The following is a 17,870-nucleotide window of genomic DNA, read 5'->3' on the forward strand; positions in this document are numbered from 1 at the left end:
ATCGACTGAAAAATATCACTATAGAAAGGACTTCAATGATTTAGGATTCAAAGTGAGATATTGTCATACAATGAGGGCCATTAGATTGACAGAAATGGGTGGAGATTGCTATACTACTAAAACTATCTTTGGTTAAAGCTAATCTCTCTCTCTCTCTCTCTCTCTCTCTCTCTTACTTTCTTGCATCTATGATTTTAAAGGGTTGATATTCAGAAAAAGGCAAACCATCATGGTAAATTGAAATTACCTCTGAAATGAATTTATCAGAATATTTTCCGGAGAAATTCATCTTCTGAAAACAATTGTAATTATTCAAAATCTTCATTTTATTATTTTGTCTTTGCATTAGTGCTGATATTCCTCAAAGAAAAACTCTTTCCATGTTATTGGGAAACTATGGTACCGGGACACGCCATTTTGATCAGCGTACCCCTGTCGACATGGGGGCGGGTACTGTCCACGCCATTTTGTGTGTCCTATCCATTTTCAGTTTATAAATATTTATATTTTCAGTGTATAATATATATTTTAGAATAGCATATATATTTAGATTATTTTCAGTTTATTTTGTATTTATGTGATATTTAATATATATATATAGTCATGTCCCTCTACCCACATTTTTTTGGAATTGCTGTGTCGTACCTTCCGTACATGTACCCATACCCGCACCTACACCCGTACCTAGGTGACACAGGAAACTGATATTGTGAATGTGTGTGTGTCTGCTATTTAGCATAGGTTCTTAACTTTTTAAAGGACAAGAAAATTGATGTCTCTAAGAATGCCAAATAATGGATGGCATGCTTCCATGAGAATGGCTTGTTACAAGAAACTGTTCCCACAGCACAACTACCATTTGTATTGTCTGATAACCAATTTGTATCTCGAGAATATGGTTGTTAGCAACTACTTTATCTCTCTAACCTTCTGCATATGTGATGCTTTTGATTCCTTTTCTTAATCTCAATTAAAAAAAAGTATAGATGCATGAGTGAATGCACTTGCATATGTGGTGTGTGCACATTTAATTGCGCTAATTGCTGTATCTGATTGGGATGACCTAATGTTTGGAAATGTTTCTTCTCAGGGGAATTGACACATCGTGCACTGCTTCTGAAATCAAGAAAGCATACCGCAAGGCAGCACTGAAACATCACCCTGACAAGGTTCTGCTTATGTTTGCTACACGAAATTTTTAATAATTTCCTCTAAAAAAATTTATAATGGCTTAGCTGCCATATCCGTCTTAATATTGCCATGCATCCGTTGATATAGGCTGGTCAATTCTTAGTGAGAAATGAGAACGGTGATGATGGTATCTGGAAAGATGTTGCCGACGAGGTATACAAGGATGCAGACAGACTTTTTAAGATGATCGGAGAGGCTTATGCAATCACCTCAGACCCCAGTAAGGTCTGTCACTTATTTCATGCTTGTGGAGATGATGGTGATGTTTGTTTTTTCTTGTGATAAAACGCTTGCTTTCTCTGTTGATTTATTATATTCAGTTCCAGAAAATAACTATAGGACCTGTTGGCCAACAAAGGCGAGAAGTTGATGCATCATCTTAATTTGTGTTTGACAAGACTGGTTTATTACTTGTCCAAATGATATGCCATCCATTTGCCATTTTGCATGGATTTATTCTTAAATAAGTTTATTTTTCTCTGATTAACAGCGCTTACAATTTGATTCTGAGGAAATGATGCGAAAGGCACAGAAGAAAGGTAGTGGAAGCAGTCCTTCTCAGCCAACACCCGAATCTCGCAGTTACTATCCATTTGATAAAGGGTACATGAGGAGGTCAAGGAGAGATACAAGAACGCACTATTGGTGGTCAGAATCATCTGGATCTGGCAGGTACTCCTGATTAATTCAACTGTAAGTTACATCATAAGGTGCATCAATTGGCGTGGCTGGTGTGCCTTTAGTACATCCCTCAATTCCATCCCGCTTTTGCCTCAACATGTATCTCAGCTCAGCCAACATGCTGACATTGGTTTTGAAGAACTTGATGGAGGTTGATGTGTGATTACCAGAAAGGTGTATCCAAAGTGGCAAGCTTGAAATTTTGATGCATAAACAAGTGCAGATGTGGCTTTTAGACGTTTGCTGCCATGTCCTATGATGGGGTTGATAGCAAAAGCATACCGATTTTTTTCCTCCTTTCTTTTGCCAAAGGCAAGAGGTTGTGACAGCCGGATACTTCTGGCAAGTGATCAAGAAGCCATTATTTGAGGGCAACGTCATTGTCTGATGCCCATGTATATGCTCTTCTGGTGTAAATTTGTTGTAAGCTTATTCAATTTTCAATGAAAGTTTTGTATCATATTGTCTTTGAGAAAGCTTTTATTGGACTTGCTCCGAATGTTGCACGATGCGACTATTCAGCAGAACTCGCACTCACAGATGCATGCACGCTCGCTGGCTGCACATCTGTGCACTTGAAAAGATAGAAAACAATTACGAATGGAGGTCCATAAATGTTTGTAGATTGCACTAGGATTCAGATATATTGATATATCATTTTTTTTTTTTGAAAAGCAAGCTGGGGTTAGACAGACCCCCTTACCAGAACAACAGCCGCGCCATGTGGCAGAGGGATTCGATCCTGGGCCTTCAGCATGACACTGGACCCCACTTACCACATGGGATACCGCCTCGGTGGTTTCCACAAAGAAGTGTTTAAGATGATAAGATCTATTTGTAACCATTCTGTGTTTGCAATCTCCTAATATGTCGCCTACTGATATTATTTATGGTTGTTTGAACACTGTTAGGGAGCGTATTTTACATTTTGCTCAAAATTACATCAAATTATTGCTAATTGGAGATTCGCAGAGAGATGGAGGCCTCCCCAAGCGGATTGGCTCAAGCTTAACGTCTATAGAGTGTATTCTCCCAATCGTGCCAGGTTGGAGACCATCTGGGCTTCTATTGCTGGGCAGGTTGGTTCCATGAGTATCATGATATCAACTACAAGGAATGGAACTTTTGGATGCAGATTTTATGACATTGATACTGACTTCAATCTTGTTATCAAATCATCTAGAAGAAATGCCGATTCTATTCTTAATCATCTAGAAGAAATGCCGATTCTATTCTTAACAGCCAATTGAAAGCGCGTGGATGTCTAGGTTTAGTGCATACTCTGTTCTGTTTCCATAGGCTTAATGTCATACGTGTTCCCAAGTTTTGAAATTGGGTGGCCAGAGACCTGGCCAGATGTGCCGGATTAAAGTACTCAACAACTTTGGAAGACAAGTCTCCGGACAGGTTTCAGAGAGATTTGGACTTGTAAATTTATTTTGTACATCGTATATTTTCAATGAACTGGTAGGGGTCTACCTAACCCCAGCTTGCCTATCAAAAAAAAAGGATAGAGCATTAATACCTACAATTTCTAACCTAACGAAATGCATGGTTTTCAAAACACTTGACACAGAATTCATAAAGCTTTGTTATCTCATGATCACATTATTCTTGTCAAATGCTTACATGAGATGTCTGTTTAAACACCAAATATTTGCTCAGTATATAATAAACATCTTTTTAGCCATCAAAGCCGAGCATAATTGACCAGCTTAGTACAATATGGACTACAGCCCTTAACAAGAATACTTGTAACCTTCGTACATAACCTTTTGTGTTGAATTATATGCTGGACTACCGAAAAAACAAATGAAGGAGTCCAAGCATATATGAATGGAAGAGAGAGAGAGAGGTGTACCGAAGCCAAATAAGGCCATAGCTTGCAATTGAAAATCGACTCAAAATTGCAAACAAAATCACCATTTGGTAACAGCATCTCCAACTTATAAATCTACTAAGAAAATTCAACAAAATGGGTTTTCCAAAGTAAATGAAACTAAACAGGCTGAAGGATTCCCGTTCTAACTACTACCGAGCAGGCTGCGTCGTTGGCGAAGACTCTATGACATTCTTGGCCAGCATATATGTGCGGACGGACAACTGCTTTGTGCTTTCTATGATCTGTTCATACCTGCAATCATAGAACAAAAATTTGAATCATGAAATGTGGAACATGGAAATAGGAAATTTCAAAGCTGCACTTGGGTGTCAGCCTCATGGAAGGGTGAAAAAAAACACGAGCAGACCCAGGTGTCTGTAAATCAGATTTATTATTGAACTTACACATTCAGGCAGTTGGTCTCCATGACAACAGTCCCCGACATTGAATCAATTTTAGCATCAAGCTTAGAGTTCCGTACAAGATTTACTATCCATCTCTCAGCCTCGTCATAACTCATATTCAACTTTTCAGCAAGCATGCTGCCCAGTATTTAATTAACACACAAACCGTGAGAAAATATCAAATAGAAAATCCAAGGGTATAATTCTGATTCAAGCGCAAGTTTGCAGCCACAGAACAAAAATTATCAAAAGGAATACAAAAACAAAACCAGGAACATGGACAGTTATCCTGACAATAGTAAAAGCATATAGAGATAATTTGGTGGGCGGATTAATGGTTAGTAAACATTATTTCCCCCCCCCCCCCTTCCATTTGTCAGAAAACCAAGACAGGTAGAATTCCAACTTAATCATAGTCTGATTCAAGTCAAACTAGTTTACTATTAATATCAGTTTTATTTACGCCTAAGTAATCAGGCTAAAATGTGATTAATGTTTTACCCCAATGCAGTCCATTGCAAACCCTTGCAATTTTGCTTTTTTCTAAGGTTTGAGTCTGCATTAGACACGACCCGACCCAACCCAACCTAGCACAGTGTGGCATACCCGCACCGCGCCGGGTACCCGTACCCATGTCGACACGGGTACAGCAGCCGAACTGCCGTGTCACAGTATCATAGATGGAATCGTATCAACAATCTCAGCAATTGAATAATAGCCATATGATGTAACTAGAATAAAGAACCAAAACAAATGCCGTCTTATGATGAATTAGTTACAATAAAGCCCCTTGATCCAACAATAGCTTGCAACAAGAGAATTTCCAGAGAGTTCTTTAGATGCAAAACAGTTAAGAGATAATGTATCCATGAGATCCTTAATATTTGCCAAAAAAGTTAAAGAGAATAAGGCCCTGAATCAAAATAAGAAATTATTACCAGTAGCATAAGATAATATTGAAAAAAAGGAAGAGACTACCTAGTACTCACCCAATGTCAATACACCGATGTATGCGGCAGTAAGTTTCAAATATAAAGAGACGAGCATTTTCAAGAAATTCATCCCTTAAAGGAATTGTAGTAAAGTTACCCTCTTGAACTTGCTTGCCCAGAAATGGGTCATTCACTATCACCTGCACATTCATGCATCTCTGAGAACAGAAATAGTTTCAATTCTGAAAATTTTACGAAAAATAAATAAATAAAGGCAACAAATTAAACCAAATATAAAGTGAAAATTATAAAACACAAAGCCAAATCACAACAAAATAGCATGATTCACCAGAACCACTTCAGATATGGCTGTCCATGTTTCATGGAACCAACTAATTTAGAGCCAACCTGAGACGTTGCCAGGCTATTCCAGTCCCATGGTCATCATGACTAAATACTCCCACAGACAATGCATATTCCCGTTGGAACGTGATATGTTCATGTTTTGGATCCAGATCTGGATCCACATTAAGATTTGCTGTGAAATGAGTTTCCTTTTGTATTATTTTATCTGTCCAGTTTACTCCTTATCATTTAATAATTGTATTTTATAGTTTGGGGGTAATATTGTATTTTCTGATGTAACAGTAATAAAAAGCATATCAATATAATGAGGAAACCCCCACAAGTCTGAGGTATTGACCTTTCTGGGTAATCTGCTGCAGCCATCTCCTCTCTCTCTGTCTTTCTCTCTCCTACCCATGATTCTGGTGGATGATCTCGTTCTAACATTCTAACATGGTATCAGAGCGGGCGAAATCTGGTTGACTATCAAGGTGAGACCAAGATCTTGGCTTTCGATCTACTATTCTTGATCTCTTTTCTATCTCAAATCAATATCTTACATCTGATTTCTCTTTGTTCAGATTTCTCTCTGTTCAGAAACTCATATTAACTATTTTATTCAATTTGTTTCATATGATTTCTAAATATTCAGAAATCCAGAAAATATTTTCTTGAATCCTGAAATCTTTCTCCATCTGATTTCTCTCTGTTTTATCTCTTCTTGTTTTCACGTGAATTACAAAATCCTTCTTTCATCTCTTCCAGGTTTCTCCCGTGAGACCTGTTTTCACGTGAATCGCAGAATCCATCTTTCTGCAGCATATTTCCCGTGATCTTTTTCAAGAAATTCTTTTATTTCGGATCTGATAAGTTATTTGACATGGTTATTAAGATCAACCCTTTTGAGATTTAATTTCTGGTTATCTGTTTTCTGCAAAAAAAAAAACAGATCAGATTGCTGTTAATAGTTGATCTTATCACTGTTTCTGGATTGTTGCCTTTATCTTGATATGGACTCTTCTACTTGTATTTCCGCTAATTTCTTGAATCAACTCGTATCCGAAAAACTTAATCATTCCAATTTCCTCACCTGAAAGAGACAGATTATTAATTATTCCTTTAATTTGCAGCTAAGGTCTTTCGGGTCATCTAGATGGATCAATTAAGGTTCCACCAGAATTTATTGTGAAGGAAAAGAATGATGGAAAAGAGGTTGTTGAGACTACCCATGTAAAGAATCCAAATTTTATCTCTTGGATGAAGGGGGACCAGGCACTTGTGGCATATATTATTAGAATATATTAGAATATGGAATGGATATGGATCCTCTGCGCTAATACTTCATTAGCTTTAATAGGATTACAATAATTTACACATGGACAAAAGTGCCCCTTATGTGCCCCTTATTAGTAACTCATATTACATTAAAATACAAAACCCGAGAATGGATATGGATCCTCTATTGAATGGATCCATATCCAGCCCATATTCTAATATATTCTATTACCCTCCCTCAAGTTGTGCATGGGAGTGAACCATGTGCAACTTGTTCTTCAGAATCCAGATACCAGAAACGGTGACTTGTAAGACCTTTTGTAAACATATCGGCAATTTGATCTTCTGAAGGCACATAAACTGGTTCAATCTCTTTGTCTGCTATCTTTTGTCTGATGAAATGTTGATCAATCTCGATATGCTTAGTTCGACTGTGATGAATAGGGTTGAATGCAATTTGTATAGCACTTTTATTATCACACATAAGTGTCAAATTTGAGATATCCTCTCTCATCCCTGTAAGTAGATGCCTAATCCAGGTCACTTCTGCAGTGGTGGCTGCCATGGATCTATACTCTGCCTCTGTGCTAGACCTTGCCACAGCCTTCTGTTTTTTGCTACTCCATGAGACAAGATTTCTTCCAATGAAAACACAGTATCCTGAAACAGACCTCGTCTCATCTGGATCCCTTGCCCAGTCTGCATCTGTATAGGCCATTAATTTATGTTTTGGTGACTTCCATGAAGATTGAATATATGTGAGTCCATCGCCTACCGCTCATTTTAGATAGCGAAGGATGTGTTTGACAGCATCCATGTGACCAGTCTTTGGTTCATGTATGAACTGAGATATTTGATTAACAGAATATACAATGTCTGGTCTATTAAAAGTAAGGTATTGCAACATACCCACTAAATTACGATACTTGACTGCATCAGGATATAACTCACCAACACAAATATTGAGTTTTTGGTTGACAACACTGGGTGTAGGTAGAGGTTTACAATCTGTCATTTCTGCTTTAGCCAGAAGATCAAGAGTGTATTTTGTGTTGAGTTAATAACATTTTTTTCTTGTTTGTCCACCTCTACACCAAGAAAGTATCTCAGTTTCCCAAAGTCTTTCATTTTGATATGCATACTCAATAAAACTTTAATTCGTTGAATGTGGTCTGGAGCATTACCAGTGATCACAATATCATCAACATATATGAGTAAGAAAACCAGGGTGGTATCATTCCTGTATATAAACAGAGAATGATCTAGTTGGAAACGAAAGAAATCATGCCTTTGAATTTCTAAGGAGAAGCTTTCGAACCATGACCTAGAAGCTTGCTTCAAACCATACAAAGCTCTGGTTAATTTGCATACATACTCTTTTGGGTCTCCCTCTGTATAACCTTGAGGTTGCTCCATGTAGACCTCTTCCTTTAAATTTCCATGAAGGAATGCATTTTTAACATCAAGCTGACTAAGGATTCAGCCATGTTCAATTGCCAAGCCAAGTATGATGCAAATAGTTCTCATTTTCACCATTGGGCTGAATGTCTCATAGTAATTCTGACCATATTCTTGAGTGAAACCCTTGGCTACAAGACGTGCCTTGTACCGTTCAATGCTACCATCCGGTTTATATTTAATTTTATATACCCATTTGGAACTAACAACATTCTTATCTGGAGGACGGCCAACTATCTCCCATGTTTGACACTCATGAAGTGCCTCGATCTCCTCATTCATCTCTTCAATCCATTTGTTGGATTGGACAGCTTGATGAAAACCAAGTGGTTCATCGTGTTTTTCAATCTTGGATAGAAAAATTTGAAAGTCCATAGAAAAGTTATCATAACTAACCCATTTTTCAATAGGATGTCTTATCCTGCCCGATCTTCTTGGTGGTTCTCTGTTATCAGACAATGCAACGTTTTCTTCAGCAGGTACATTTGTTTGCTCTATGGGTCTCCTGGTATACACATTACCTTTGTATCTCAGACATTCTGTTTGTAATGCATCATCTGAAACCGTCTCACCACGTATGCCTTCAGGGGTCAAAATAGCATGTTCGGCAGTATGTGAAATAAGTTCAGCACCAAGCCATGGATCATACCAATTACCAACTGTGTCACCATGTTCTCGATTGTGATTTGCTTTACTTTTCAGAAAACTATTTTTATCAAAAACATTTCTGAAAATTCTGATCTTCTTATTGGCAGGGTCATAGCACCTGTAACCCTTATGTTCATCTGCATAACCAACAAATTGGCATATGGAGGCTTTGTTCTGAAATTTAGTTCTCATGGATTTGTCAATGTGTACATAACATGTGCATCCAAAAACTCGTAACTCATCATAATCAGGATATATACCAAAGAGAACATAATAGGGAGACTGATTTTCAAGGATAGGCATAGGAAGACGATTTATCACGAGTGGCAGTGTGAAAAGCTTTTGTCCAAAGACTAATGGGCAAGTTACAACCATGCATCATACTCATTGCACTTTCCACAATATGTTTGTGTTTACGTTCAGCAATTCCATTTTTTTGTGTAGTGTACGGGCAAAAAACTCTACGATGTATCCCATTATCTTGGAGAAAATCTAAAAATTCTTTGGAGGAATACTCACCACCTCCATCACATTGGAGAATTTGAATATTTTGGGAGAATTGAGTTTTAACATAGGCATGAAAGTGACGGAAGATAGTGACGGAAGATGAGGGAAACCTCTGATTTGTGTTTCATAAAGAATATCCAGGTAAAACAAGAGAAACTGTCAATAAAAGATACATAATATTTGCTTCCAGAAGAGGAAGGATTGGGGGTTGGGCCCCAAACATCAGAACATATTATCTCAAAGGGCATGGAGGCTCTTTTATTTATTTGATGAAAAGGAAGTACATAACTTTTGCAGACCTGACAATTGGGACACATTTTATCCTTCAATGAAGGTGAAACAGACTCTGAAAGTAAACCATTGGACACTAACTTTTCAATAAAGACTTGACTACAATGACCAAGACGAGAATGCCAGAGATCTGGCTTATTACATTTGGATATACTTAAGACGCTTTTGGAGACATGATCAGACTTGGGCTTCAGGACACTGGATGCTGGATCTTCATTGAAGACATACATGTTTCTACGTCGCTCTCTTTTAGCGAACATCTCCTTCGTTTGAAGATCCTTGACAAAGACAGATGTAAGAGTAAATTCCACAGATGAATTGGTAGAGTCAACAAGCTTAGAAACAGAGATAATACTTTTCTTTAGATTTGGCGCATAAACAACATCAGATAGAGGAATAGATGACTCAGACAAAGGAATGAAGACATTGCCTATGTTTGAAATAGGGTGGTGAGTCCCATCTCCAGTTACAATATTAGATTTACCAAGATAAGGAATCAAAGTAGAGAACTTACCTGCATTGCCAGTGACATGAGGTGCTGCCCCAGAGTCAACATACCATATTCCATCATCACTCTGTTTCAGATTCAAGTTGGCCATCGCAGATAAAAGAAGATCCTTAGCATCATCACTGACTCGAAATGTACCTGCAGTTCCTGATGTAGCAGCATTTCTATTATTTTGCGTTCTATTCCGATTTTGTGGATTGAACCAGCAGCTGGCTTTGATGTGACCATGTTTGTTACATTGGTAGCATGAGGGAACATTCTTTGAAAAACTGACATTGGAATTTGGTGTAGGTAGTAACCCACGTCCACCCTGGATTGGAGTTCCCTGCTTCTGCCACGTCCTCCTCGTGAACGATCAGTTATTATCCCTGTGCCAAGAACCTCATGCGTAGATGATTATCCTGCTGGAGCATCAAACATGCTTTTCAGAGTCATCTCGTACTGAAAGAGTTTGGCACATAATTCCTCAAAACTGGGTAGAGTAGGTAGGCACAATAAAGACGTCACAAGAACATGATATTCTGATTCCAGAGCATTCAATGTCTGATGCACATTTTCTTTATCTGACACTGGATATCCAACCATGGCTAACTGATTTGTGATGCTTTTGACTTAATTTAAGAATTCAATTATCCTCATTGTTCCTTTTTTTAACATCTGAAATTCGCGTATGAGAAACAACACTTTGGCCTCCGATATCTGAGAATAGGTCTGAGCTAAATCCTCCCACAAAACTTTGGATGTGCAATCATCAGGAATTGAAATCAGTACTTCTTGTGATAACGTGGAAGTGATGTATGCGACAAGGGCTTGATCGCGCTTCATCCAAGAAACAAATGCAAGATTGTGAACAATATTCGGCAATCGTCCATCCTCTTTGGTTTCGGTTGTGATGAATTTTGGGGGCATTGGAGTGGAGCCATCCAAGTGACCTGAAAGGTCTTGACTTCGAATAAAAGGAGCAATTTGCCTTTTCCAAGTCAGATAGTTGTTTGTAGTTAGCTTTTCCGAAACTAGCTGCCCCAGGAAATTGGAAGAAAGACCCGAATTGGCTGAAGTGTCCATTTGTAAGCTTGTTGACAGCTTTTACAAAAAAAATTTATTTGAAATAGTGGCTGAAACTGGGCTGTTTTATCATAAACTGACACAGTTGACAGAAATTAGCACAATGTCACGATAAGAGAAATGAGTGTAGCTGAGATGCGTATGCTGAGATGTATGTGTGGAAATACAATAAAAGATAAGATTCGGAACAAGGAGATACGTAAGAAGGTAGGCGTTGCACCCATTGAAAATAAGATGAGAGAGAATCGTTTACGGTGGTTTGGACATATTCGACGAAGGCCTAATGATGCTCCAGTTAGAAGGATGGAGAAATGAGAAAATTGTTAAAATGTATCTAATATATATATATAATATATATATATATATATATATATATATATATAATATATATATATATATATTCTGTATATTACAAAATACCCGATAGGGGTAGTTTTGTAATTTCACAATAGTTGTTTTAGAAAACAACTATTTTCAGTTTTCATTTAAATGTATTTTTCCTTTTTATTTTTTTCCTTTTATTTTTTAAATATCAAAAAGGGGCTCCAACATAGAGTCGTTGGAGCCCCCAACGGTCACAAATGTGACCGTTGGGGGCTCCCAACGACTCCATGGGAGCCCCCTTTTTGGCTCCCCTTTTGAGGCATTTTGCCTCCTCCTCTCTCCTCTTCCTTTTGTATAAATAGGGGTGATCCCCTTGTATATTTTTCATTCTTGAGAGCTTCTCTCTCTTTTCAATAAGAGGCTTTGTATATTGTTGCCTTCTTAAAGGCTTGTGCTTGTATTGTCCCTTCGTGGACTTGTGATATTGTCTCTTTTTCATTGTTGTATATGCTTGTATGCACTCTTTATATTTCCGCAATATCTCATTACATGGTATCAAAGCCACTCGATTCTTGAAGGAAAGGTGTGGTTCGTGTTATTTCATATCCAATAGATATCTTCTCACTTCTTGGCAACATCATGGAGACAAAAATTGATCTTTCTTTCAAACTCAATGGAAAGAATTATATGATGTGGGCATCGGCAATGGAAAACAATCTCAAAGGTAAGAAGCTTTGGGGTTTTGTCATGGGTTCCGTTCCGGAACCTAAGCTTATGCTCACGAAGATTGAAGAAGGTCAAGAAAAGGCTCTTGAAGGAGATGCTCGCCTCAAGGCCATTGAAAGTCATCAAAAGGAAGTGGAAGATTGGGAAAGCAATCACGCAAAAATCCTTGCATGGTTTATGAATAACGTGGAGCTTAAGGTATGTGCTAATATAGCTAAATTCCGTAGAGCCAATGAGGCTTGGTCCTTTATGAAGGGTATGTATACCCAAAAGGATCTTGCAAGAGCATACTTGTTGCAAGAAAAGATTAGAACCACCAAGCAAGGTGATTCTAGCATTCAAGACTACTATAGTGCTTTAAACCCACTATGGGATGAATTGGCTCTCTTGGAGCCAAAATGGGTTTCTATGGAAGACATTGATTTAAGGCAAAAACAAATGGAACAAGCGGTTGTTTCAATTTCTTTTTGGGCTTCGTCCCGAATTTGAGCAAGTGAGATCTTCACTTCTCCATAGATCTATTTTTCCTCCTATTGAGGATGCTATTGCCGAAATCACTCAAGAGGAGACAAGGCTTGGCATGAGTAAGCATGTCGATGAAGTCCTTGCCGTATCCAAACCGGGTAATAATGTTAGAACCTATAAGCCTCCTCATTTTGGGAAACAAGGGAACTACAATGGAGGAAGAAAAATGATTGTTTGTCATTATTGCAATGAGCCGGGTCACATTAGACCCGCTTGTCCTAAGCTTATTGGAACCTTCAAGCCTAAAGTGGCTTCTCTTGAGGAAACCACCACCAAAGAAGATGAAGGCAAGAACAATGACATCAAAGAAACTCTTGGACAAATATCTATGGCTCTCCAACAAATGCTAAAAGCTTCTTCCTCCACATCGGGTGCGGCTATTGCTTCATCTTCTTCACCCGGTACGTATTCTTGGATCCTTGACTCCGGAGCTTCTTTCCATATGACCCCTCATGAAAATGCACTTGTTGATGTTTGCACCAATTCAAAGGACTCTTGTGTCTCTACGGCCGATGGAACTTTTTTAAAAATTTCAAGTATTGGCTCTTTTAAAGATTCACAAAATTTTTGTGTTCCAAAAGTAAGAGTTGTTCCTAAACTAAATTTAAACCTATTTTCGGTTTCTCAAATTGCCGACCATGGATGTGAAATATCTTTCTCATCTAATGGTTGCTTTGTGCAGGATCTCCGGTCCGGGAAGCGGATCGGGCAAGGCCATAGAAAGGGAGACCTATATTATATGGACCATCTTGATCTCCCTACAAACTTTTTTTGTTCTTATGTCCAAGAAAAAAACATGGCAACTTGGCATAAAAGACTTGGTCATCCAAGTTATTCCAAAATGTATCTCTTTCCTTTTGGAAACAAATTTTGTAAGGAAAAAGAAATTAATTGCAAAGATTGTATTTTTGGAAAAATGAAGTCTATTCCATTTCCAACTAGAACTTTTCTTTCATCAAGGCCTTTTGAATTGGTACATTCGGATGTTTGGGGGCCTTCTCCGGTTATGTCTAAAGGGGGTTATTCATATTATGTCACGTTTATTGATGATTTTACTCGGTATGTTTGGATTTATTTCCTTAGTCATAAATCAGAAGTATTTACTTTAAAGATTTTCATAAAAAAGTTCAAAATCAATTTCAAAGTAACATATCTATTTTAAGATCCGATTCCGGTGGTGAATACTTATCTCACGAATTCCAAAACTATTTAACCCAAAATGACATTTGCCATCAAAAGTCATGTCCTAGGACTCCCCAACAAAATGGCCTAGCGGAAAGGAAACATAGGCATATTATTGAAACTGCTAGAACATTACTTATTTCTAAGAATATTCCAAAGAAGTTTTGGGCTGAAGCCGTCTTAACCTCAATCTATTTAATCAATAGAATGCCTTCTTCTAAGTTAAAAAATGCTTCTCCATATGAAAAACTCTTTAAATTTTCACCCGATTTCAATCGTCTTCGTATTTTTGGTTGCAAATGTTTTGTCCTATCACACAAAAGGGATAAGTTATCTCCAAAAGCAATTGAATGTGTATTTTTAGGATATGGTGAAAATCAAAAAGGGTATAGATGTTATGATTTTAAGAATGATAAATTATATATTTCAAAAGATGTAACATTTCTAGAAGAAGAAAACGGTTTTGATAAACTAGAAGAAACAAATGAAATTGACTATATATTCTTATATGATCTTATTGATGACATACAAGAAGATTTTCTTGAAAACATTGATGATTCTCGTGAGGTATCCCCTCTTGACATAACACCCTCAAATGATAGTGATTCTAATATAAATGCTCATGATAGCGATACCAATATAAATGTTTGCTCAAGAAGAAATCAAGAAAATCCTATTAGTGCCCTCGAAAAATACTCTCAAATTTCTGAATCCACTGAGGAACCACAAGTTAGGCATTCTTCTAGAATATCAATACCTCCAAATAGGTTTGTATCCTATGATTCCTTAACTCCCAACTATCGGGCATGTTTAATAACCTTACACTCTTATTTTGAACCGGCACATTATAATCAAGCTAAATCTATACCTCATTGGGTTAAAGCAATGCAAGTTGAACTAAATGCGCTAAAAAAGGCTAATACTTGGGAAATAGTTAATCTACCCTCACACAAAAAACCTATTGGTTGTCGCTGGGTCTTCAAAGTTAAAACTAAAAGCGATGGTTCTTTAGAACGATATAAAGCTAGATTAGTTGCTAAGGGATACTCCCAAGAATATGGCATTGATTACGAAGAAACATTCGCTCATGTAGCTCGAATGACCAGTGTTAGGACTTTAATAGCTGTTGCATCAACCAAAAAATGGCCCATTTATTAACTTGATGTAAAAAATGCTTTTTTAAATGGAAGTTTAAGTGAAGAAGTTTATATGGATCCGCCACCCGGAATAAATCTTAAGCAAGGTCAAACTCTTCGGCTTTTAAAGGCATTATATGGCCTTAAACAAGCTCCTAAGACTTGGTATGATCGTTTCAGTGATATCATGATAAAGTTAGGATTTCACTCTTGTTATACTGACACTGCTCTTTTTGTCAAACATGCAGGTTCTAGTATCGTAATTTTGTTGCTTTATGTTGATGATATGATTATCACTGGAAATGATCAAAATAGTATTATTAATGTTAAAAATATGTTAAAAAATAATTTTGATATGTCTGACTTAGGTTTTCTCAGATATTTTTTTGGAATTGAAGTTGCATATTCTCCTAGAGGATATATTTTGTCACAGATGAAGCTTGCTGCAGATATATGTTCTAAGTCTGGGATTTCCGATGAAAAGAAAGTAAAGACTCCCGAGGTTATTAATGCCAAATTGCGGTTGGAAGATGGGGTTCTTCTGGAAGATCCTACACCTTACAGACAACTCATTGGGTCTCTTACCTATTTAACTATCACCAGACCAGATATCACTCATGCGGTTCACTCTGTTAGCCAATTTCAGCATGCTCCTACAACTGTGCATATGAGTGTTGTTCTCCGAATCATCCGCTACATTCGGAATACCATCAATAAAGGGCTATTTCTATCCTCCTCTTCTTCCTTGAATCTTCTTGCTTATACTGATGCTGATTGGGGAGGTAATCCCAATGATCGAGTCTCAACTACTGGTTTTTGTGTTTTTCTAGGAGACTCTTTGATTGCCTGGCGAAGTTTCACTATCATCCACTGAAGCTGAGTACAGGGCTATGCCAAACACGACAATGGAACTTGTATGGCTTCGCAGTTTGCTTAAAGACATGGGAGTTGATATCACCGAAGCCTCAAAGCTTTGTTGCGACAACAAGAGTGCCATCTATATTGCGAGCAATCATACTTTTCATGAGCGTACAAAACATATCGAAATGGATTGCCACTATGTCCGTGACGAATTCTTGCGAGGAACTATTTCTCTTCCGTATGTCACTTCAGAATATCAGTTGGCGGACTTCTTCACTAAAGCTCTTCCGGCTCCTCGCTTCATGTTTCTTCTCGGCAAACTTTCCGTCATCTCCCCGTAAAGTTTGAGGGGGGGTGTTAAAATGTATCTAATATATATATATATATATATATATATATATATATATATATATATATATATATATATATATATATATTCTGTATATTACAAAATACCCGATAGGGGTAGTTTTGTAATTTCACAATAGTTGTTTTAGAAAACAACTATTTTCAGTTTTCATTTAAATGTATTTTTCTTTTTTATTTTTTTCCTTTTATTTTTTGTATTTTTTAAATATCAAAAAGGGGCTCCAACATAGAGTCGTTGGAGCCCCCAACGGTCACAAATGTGACCGTTGGGGGCTCCCAACGACTCCATGGGAGCCCCCTTTTTTGCTCCCCTTTTGAGGCATTTTGCCTCCTCCTCTCTCCTCTTCCTTTTGTATAAATAGGGGTGATCCCCTTGTATATTTTTCATTCTTGAGAGCTTCTCTCTCTTTTCAATAAGAGGCTTTGTATATTGTTGCCTTCTTAAAGGCTTGTGCTTGTATTGTCCCTTCGTGGACTTGTGATATTGTCTCTTTTTCATTGTTGTATGTGCTTGTATGCACTCTTTATATTTCCGCAATATCTCATTACAAAAATATATTAGTTAAAAGAGGTCGGGGTAGGCCTAGGAAGACATGGATGGAGGTGATAGGAAAGGATATGAATGCTTTGAACCTCACCGAGGACATGGCATTGGATAGAAATGAATGGAGGAGAAGGATTCATGTGGAAGACCCAGAATGATTTTCTTTGTTGGTTCATATCGCTGACCCCATTTGTTTTAAGATGAAGGCGTAGTTGTTGTTGTTTGTTGTTTATATATATTTTTTTGAGGGTATGGAAAGTTTGACAGAAAATCAATGAGGAAACGAAGGTAAAGTGAACGAAAATGAATGAGTATACCACAGGCAGATTCCTGGTTGGAAAATCAGGGAACTCGACTTTTCTAATGTTAGAATATTAGATGTTAAATATGATGAAGCAACAAGAAACTAGAGAATAGATTTTTACGGCAGAAATTAGAAAAATAGATATTAAAAGATGATGAAGCAAAGCAAATGGAAAACTGGAAACTCGACCAATAAATTTTCACGGCAGAAACTAGAAAAATAGATATTAGAAGATGATGAAGCAAAACAAATGGGAAACAGGAAACTCGACTTGTTTAGAAGAGATGAGGGCTTCAGACTGGGCTGTTGATGGATACTGTGTTTTCTAATTTCTGCCTTTGGTGGGTTCGGCTGAAGAGGATGAAGAGGACTCGTTGAAGGATCGCTGAAGGATCTCGGCCTTTGAACAGATGAAGAGGACTCGACTGACTGAAGAAGAGATGAAGACGTGCTTTTTCACGTTCCTGATGAAGAGATTTTTATGCCCAGACCATGAAGAGGACTCGTCTGAGTGAAGAAGAGATGAAGACGTGCTTTTCACGTTCCTGATGAAGAGATTTTTATGCCCAGACCTGTCGTTGCTCTGATACCATGTCAGAACTCCTGCAGAAATCAAAGAAGGGGAGAGAGAGAGAGAGAGCTCTGATATTGTTGGGAATCGGCAACCTACTTTCTTCACACACAGGTTGCGCTAATACTTCATTAGCCTTAA

General features: G+C 37.7%; 2 protein-coding genes across 5 annotated transcripts in view; one reads left to right on the forward strand and one right to left on the reverse strand.

Moving 5' to 3' along the window:
- LOC149819750 (uncharacterized) overlaps positions 1–2,270 on the forward strand; it is a 39,894-nt gene extending 37,624 nt beyond the window's left edge. Inside the window, exons 9-11 of the mRNA XM_089983379.1 lie at positions 1,091–1,169; positions 1,279–1,416; positions 1,682–2,270. Of these exons, the coding sequence (XP_089839505.1) occupies positions 1,091–1,169; positions 1,279–1,416; positions 1,682–1,873 (409 nt within the window). The 3' untranslated portion in view covers positions 1,874–2,270. The remainder of the gene's footprint in view (positions 1–1,090; positions 1,170–1,278; positions 1,417–1,681) is intronic.
- A 1,180-nt stretch (positions 2,271–3,450) lies between these two features.
- Positions 3,451–17,870, reverse strand: part of LOC149819751 (eukaryotic translation initiation factor 3 subunit E-like) — a 30,064-nt gene continuing 15,644 nt past the window's right edge. For all 4 annotated transcript variants that reach the window (XM_089983380.1, XM_089983381.1, XM_089983382.1 and 1 more), the window contains exons 7-9: positions 5,148–5,290; positions 4,159–4,296; positions 3,451–4,006 (exon numbers count right to left, since the gene is read on the reverse strand). In XM_089983380.1, the coding sequence (XP_089839506.1) occupies positions 3,904–4,006; positions 4,159–4,296; positions 5,148–5,290 (384 nt within the window). In that variant the 3' untranslated portion in view covers positions 3,451–3,903. The remainder of the gene's footprint in view (positions 4,007–4,158; positions 4,297–5,147; positions 5,291–17,870) is intronic.

This window comes from Nuphar pumila, chromosome 12 (genome assembly GCF_984573655.1).
Source record: "Nuphar pumila chromosome 12, dmNupPumi1.hap1.1, whole genome shotgun sequence".
Taxonomy (NCBI): Eukaryota; Viridiplantae; Streptophyta; class Magnoliopsida; order Nymphaeales; family Nymphaeaceae; genus Nuphar; species Nuphar pumila.